Here is a 6543-nt window from a genome sequence, read left to right as displayed (position 1 = left end):
GGTGGGCCGGGCTGCGGCTCCGCCATCCGCTCCCTGCCCGGGCTGCGGCTCTGCCGTCTGCTCCCTGTCCCCCTCGGCTGCTCCGCTTTGTGCTCCCCACCCCGCCTGCTGCTCTGCCGTCTGCTCCTGTCTCTGTTGTCTCTCTGCCGGGTGCTCCCAGCCCTGCGCACCCTCCCTGAGCAGCTGCTTTGTTGTCGTCTTCTCCCCGCTCTCTGCTCCCTGCCCCCTCGGCTGCTCTGCCGGGTCCTCCCGGTCCTGGTGCCTCTGGCAGATTTCTAGGGTGGGAAAGGACCCGTCAGATCAAGTCCAGCCCCCTGCTCTGGGCAGGAAAGAGTGCTGGGGTTAAGTAACCCCAGCCATGGGCTTGTCTAATCTTTTAAATGCCTCCAAGGTAGGGGAAAGCACCATCTCCCCTGAAAGCCCATTTCAGATTTTGGCAACCCTCACTGTAAAGAATTTCTTCCTGATGTCCAATCTAAATCTGCTCCCCATCAGTTTATGGCCGTTGTTTCTAGTAACCTTCGGTAAACAGAGTATCCCCTATTTGCTGCTGACTCCCTGATGATTTTGTAGACAGCCACGAGATCCCCTCTCGGCCTTCTCTGGTGGAGCCTGAAGAGATTCAGGTTCCTCGGTCTGTCTTCATAGGATCTTACGTGCAGGCCCTGAACCATATGAGTAGCCCTTCTCTGAACCCTTTCCAGGTTATCCACATCCCTCTTGAAGTGCAGTGTCCAGTGCTCTTCTCCCATTGGCTGCCCTGCTGTGTGCATCCTGCCCTCTCTGCCTGTCCCTCCCCACCGTGCTTCCTGTCCCTTCCCTGATCTGCCACATGCAGGCTGCCTGTGCTGCTAGCATGATGCTTGCCACAGGTTAGCATATAACTATACAAGAGTCTGACGAGCTTGTAGAGGGGCACTTGACTATGTTAGTCTGAATCAGGCTTTAGGTAAGGCAGGTTTCAAACATGAAGGTTAACTGGTTTGGAGAAGCACCAGCTTTCGTAGGCAGCAGCTTCATCAGATGTGAGGAGCATCCATTCCTAATGTCTGATGAAATAGCTTGTCACCTGCAAAAGATTGTGTATCTGAACCAGTTATCCTCCAAGGTGCCAGCCTTCCTTATTCACTGCCCATCCCGTGTATAAATTGTATTGTAGCTTTTATAACCTTGGTGTTTTTGTTAGCTGTTTCAGCAGATGGGCCAAGGAGTTAGTGCATATGCAGAATATGTGCTGTCTTCTTCAGGGTCAGGCTTCAGTTATTGGGGTAGCTTTGTATGAGAGAAGCTAGAAAGTGATTGGCCCTGCTGTATCTGGTTTGTGAATATGTAGATTTCTACTCTAGGCCGCAGATCTAGTGTCTGTCATCATCACCGTTCAAGTTAAGTTTATTAAAGAACAAGAGAAATAACACATTTTGCTATCAAGATAGTGGTCCTCTCCTTGGTCCTCTTTCAGCTTTGTCTTGCAAATGAAAGCCTTATTGTAAATAATGGATCTTTATTGCAAGCTGAAGCTTTGTTCCTGCAGATCCTTATAACAGTTTCATTTTAAATCGGTCATTCACTTGCCCTGTTGAAGTCACGAGGGAATTTTTAGTTTCAGCCCAGTTACCTGCTGTCTGGCTGGAAGGAAAATATTTTGTAGGTGAGAGGTTTAGAATAAACTCTGTTTTTTAACTGTGTGAATCCTGTTCTGTTAAAACAAATGATGTGGAGGCTCCTTATAGGCGTTCTTACTCGTTTTACAAGATGTTTGATCAACTACGTTTCCCTCAATTTATGGTGTACACGAGTTTCTGGAAAACAGCACATAACTCGAATTCGCATAAAGGGACCTGTTTTACAGTGTAACAAATAGGGATACATTCCAAGAGCTCAACTGTACTGACCCCCAGACCCACTTCTACCACTCTTATAAGATAATTTTGGTACTCGCCAACAGCAGACAGTACACACAAGCACAGCTGTGGCTCCAGAAGCACGGGCACCAGCTGCTGGGGTGTTGCGCTGATGGGACTGGACTGGGTCATGCTGCAGGGGCTGGTGGTGTAGCCTGACCCAGGCACCACCACCCAGCTCAGTCCCCCACAATTTTTTCTTCCTCCATCTACGGTGTCACTCCCACAATGCACTGCACAAAGCAGGCCTCCACTACACCGATCGCGTAAAAGTGAATTTATCGTGCATATAATGAACGTTTGGTATAAAAAGGGTTGTTGCATAAGAATGAATTCACACGTACAGAACCCGCATAAAGCGAGGGAAACCTGTACTAGTTCTTTTCCAAATATGAATTTACAATCTTTTTGGAAAAAAGAAAACCCCACAATGTAGGGAACCTAATATATCAAGGCCCTGACCCTAAGAAGCTGCTGGAACATTTTGCCTGTAACATGATTTCCCCTCTGTTTTTTGTGATCTTAGAGTAGGAACAGTTGAATGGAACTATCTCTGGGTAGCATGCTTATTATTCTTTAGAATATGGTCAACCTTTTGGCCCCGTGGGCTGGGTGAGTAGCACGAGGCCAGTCTGCAGGCCAGATCTGTGCAGAGTCATGGCCCTGTGTGGCTAATGCAGAATCATGCTATCCAGTCTGCTGGGCTCCCAATGGGTCTGGAAGCTTGGCAGCAAGCGAGCAGCAATTAAGGCTGCGTGGTTTCCCTGCCACCACAAAGAGTCCTGCAGGCTGGATGACATGACTCTATAGGCCAGATTTGGCCTGCAGGCTAGGGATTGAGCACGGTTTTGTATTGCTGGGGACTTATCTAGGTTTCAGATGCATGGGAGCTGTTGGGCTTTCAGAAGGGAGATGAAATTTTGTGTAGATAAGGACAGATGAGCCAGTGTTAGAAGGAACAATTTTAAATCTGCACATGAGGCCAGTTTTTCCAGTACTGAGCCTTCACAATAGGGGCCAGGCTTTCAACATGCGGTAACTCTGGTTATGGTGCTCCTGGTCAGACTTTTCAAAGAGCCTGGCATCCAGCTTGCTGAACTCTGAAAACATGGCCACTCACTTGGTGCCTAAATGGGGTGAGAGCTGTGCTGTTTTGAAAATATAACCTCTGAAGACTCCGTTTTAACTAGAACAGTCTAGACAACCCTTTCCCAGCTCTTTTACTTCACCAGGAAGAGGGGGTACAGGTCACTCCTGTACTGGTCCATGAGGTGATCATTAGACCTAGAGGGTAGAGTAGGTTTCCCTGGCTTTTCTGGGAGTAAAGAAAAATCAATTAAAAAGTCTTTTAAATTAAAAAAAAATAAAATCACAATTTTCATTTATGAAACGTCAAAAATGTTGGAAATGGTTCATGTTCACCATTATCTAAATTGTGGGTGCTCAGTCTGCAGCTGGTGGATCAAATGTGGCCCATGGAGCCATTGCATCTGGCCTGTAGGGCTCCCCACATGTTCGTAAATTTCGTGGTGGCAGACCAGTGGCTATTAATACAGCTACCCATCCCTGCTGCCAAAGTCCCAACCCCTGTGCAGCGGGTTGGAGCCAGGCCATGCCCCCTTCCTTCTGCCCTCCCTCAGGGTCAGGCTGGGGCCCAGTCATGGCCTGGCCCCACCCCTGCAGGGCTGGGTTTTGCACAGCCATGCCCCGTTTTTTCCATGGGGCTGAGTTAACCCCTCTTTCCCTGTGGGGCCAGGCTGGATGGGTTCACCCCTGTCTGTGTGGCTGGATGGGTGCCTGCTGCACCTGCCCTGGGCAGGCAGGACTACCAGTGAGATCTGACCTGTGGGCAGACCAGGCACTGTCCATTTGCAGTCCACCCCTCCCGGGAAAAAGGCTGAGTACCATTGTTCTCAATTAATAGTTTTCTCTTAATTCAAGAGCATAAGAAAATTGTGGAAGCACCTTGTGTAGTAACCTCTGGAAGTACAGCTTGTATTACTGAGGCCAATAGCTAAGTTAAGCAACACATTGCTAGGGTACTTTATCTTCATTTTTCAGGATATACGCTATTCTCCATCTGGAGTCAGGTAGATGTTTCTCCCCGTTGACACAGTATTTTGTATTACGGGGCATCTGCTACTGAAACTGCTGCTGGAGACAGAACACTGAAGTAGTTGTCTATTTATTTGAAGCCCTGTGATAGATTCTGTGTTTGAGGTCCCTTGATTACTTGGCCACCTTCCTAAATGTAGAATTCTGGGCCTTTTATCTGCATAATCTATGTCAGGAGTGGCCAACCTGTGGCAGAAGTGACTTGGGCAGCCTGTTTGGCACATGACAGATCAGAGAGGTGACAGGCAGCACAGCGGCAGATAGGGCAGAAGGCAGAGCAGGAACTCATGCAGAGAAAGGGGATTGGAATAGCATTTGAGGATGCAGGGCTGATTTGTGGCACGCCTCCCAAAAGTGTTGGCCTCCACTGATCTAAGTAATTTCCCTTAGACCCTCATGGCTGAGAGAAGTTACAGTTATGATCTGATGCATAGCTGTTTTTCTGAGCCTCTAGACATCTTGAACCAATAAATCTGTTATATATGCAAATTGTTCTACTGTAAATGAGTTGACACTGATACCTAACGATGATGCAGTTGTCAACAAGGACTTTCACTGTTGCTTGAATTTACCAGGAAGCTGTGGCTAATATACTTATCCATTGTTCTGGATGGAGGAAGGCACTTGTCTCCTTTCTGTGGGAAGAAGCACAAGATATACTTCCTTCCTGCTGCTAAAAGACTTTCTTTGTACTAGACTCAGAAACTTTTGATCCTGATGTTTACTTAGTGCCTCAAATTCAAGCTTCCTGTGGCTGCCTTCTAAAATCTCTTTTCTTTCCTTAACAACTGGTAGAAAGCTGTTGTGTTCTCCTACTGTTTGAATACTGAAAATGTACAGTGTAAAACAGAACTATTTAAAACCATAAGAATTTAGTACCATAACAACAATCCTTCAGCTGCAATCCTCCTCCCCTACCCCCTAACCCAGTTGTAAGTACCACATTTACCCAAATACAAGACAACCCTGAATTTAAGACTACCCCCAAATAATTAGATTCTGGACGTGGAAAATATATGCAATTATAATTTTCCATGAATGGAATCTAATTATTGGGGGATCATCTTGTCTTAAATTCATCCTCATTATTGCAGGTGGTAGAGGGAGAGATGATGAGGGGGGCAGTAATAGGGCAGCTGATAAGGGGACAGGCAGCGGGGGCAGTAAGGGGCTAGGCACTGGAGGGAATAGTGGGGGGGAAGGTGGTAAGGAGCAGGCAGTGGGGCAAGCAGCAGGAGGCTTGCCCCCAGCCCTTGTTCACCCCCCTTTACATTATGCCTGCCCCCTCCCCCCAGTTTTAGGCCCTTGATGCCCTTTTCTCTCTCTCTCTCTCCCTCCCTCCCCCTCCATGCTGCTTCTGCCCACCCTTCCTCTCACCCCTCACCTGCCCTGAAGTGTCTTAAGTTTCTACTTCCCACCTGCCTCTCTGTTTATGCTGCAGCCTGGAGCACTGATTATGGCTCCAGCCTGCCCTATAGCAGCAGAGGGCCAGACTGGAGCACATGCTCCAGGCTGCAGAGGAACCTGCCAGCATGAAGCAAAGGTAAGGAAGAGTGCAGCAGGGGTGGAGAGAAGCAGCACAGGGGAGAGACGGGGCAGCAAGGGCTTGAGGCTGCAGGGGAGGAATGGTGGGGAACGCACAGGCAGTGGGGGGCATGCAGCAGCTGGAGCTCATCTAATTAAAAAAAAATAGTGTATGCTTTATTAATGTGTTCAGTAGATGAATTCTCTTGAAATGTGGAACTGCCACAGAGCTCTCAATAGTCAGCTGAATTTGGCCTGGGTGTGCTGGAGAAATGGGGTATAGTTTAGTGGGAAGTGGAAAAAAGAAAAGCATGCTGTAATTTATCTATTTGGCTTACTTTTCTTAGTATTTTTTGTAATACCTACGTAAGATAGGAAAATCTGACTGTCCCCATTTTACAGTTGGGGAACTTAGGAACAGAGACAGAAGCCTGAAGACCATATGTGGCTCAGACTGGAAAAGTACAGATATAACCACCTAATCTATACAAACTTTGGGCGAGCCAATGTATATACTGTATATACTGTGTCCAACTAATGCACTGCCTCTTCTGGGCATGTGCTGGGCTCAGTACAGGAGTGCATGGAGTTTAAAGCACCATTTTTTTAATGTCTACAAGCAGTAGTGCCTATCTTTAAGAAAGAGAGGAAGGAGAATCCAGGATACTACAGACCACTTTGACCTTTATGCCAGAAAGGCCCTCAAGAAATCTATTTCCAAGTACCTAGAGCAGATCCAAGGAGGTGATCCTCCCCCTCTATGCGGCACTGGTCAGGCTGCAGCTGGAGTACTGTGTCCAGTTCTGGGTGCCTCACTTCAGGAGGGATGTGGACAACATGGAGAGGGTCCAGAGGAGGCCACTCACATGATCAGGGCAGCAGGGCAGGCGCTACGAGGAGAGGCTATATGGGACCTGAACCTGTTCAGCCTCCACAAGAGAAGGCTGAGGGGGGATCTGGTGGCCTGTTACAAACTAGTCAGAGGGGACCAGCAGGCATTGGG

At 48.0% G+C, this 6543-nt stretch overlaps 1 protein-coding gene across 5 annotated transcripts in view; it reads left to right on the top strand.

Moving 5' to 3' along the window:
• The window catches only part of INTS4 (integrator complex subunit 4), a 92132-nt gene that overhangs the window by 499 nt on the left and 85090 nt on the right, over nt 1-6543 (top strand). Inside the window, exon 1 of one of the 5 annotated variants that reach the window (XM_019524787.1) lies at nt 5458-5559. The exons of the other annotated variants lie outside the window; for them this stretch is intronic. Within the exon in view, the coding sequence (XP_019380332.1) occupies nt 5473-5559 (87 nt within the window). The 5' untranslated portion in view covers nt 5458-5472. Of the gene's footprint in view, nt 1-5457; nt 5560-6543 lie in introns of those variants that run through there. 5 annotated transcript variants of the gene reach the window in all.

Source organism: Gavialis gangeticus, unplaced genomic scaffold (genome assembly GCF_001723915.1).
Source record: "Gavialis gangeticus isolate Ggan-Ray unplaced genomic scaffold, GavGan_comp1, whole genome shotgun sequence".
Classification (NCBI taxonomy): Eukaryota; Metazoa; Chordata; order Crocodylia; family Gavialidae; genus Gavialis; species Gavialis gangeticus.
The sequence above is the reverse complement of the archived record's forward strand: the minus strand, read 5'-3'. Positions and strand labels throughout refer to the sequence as shown.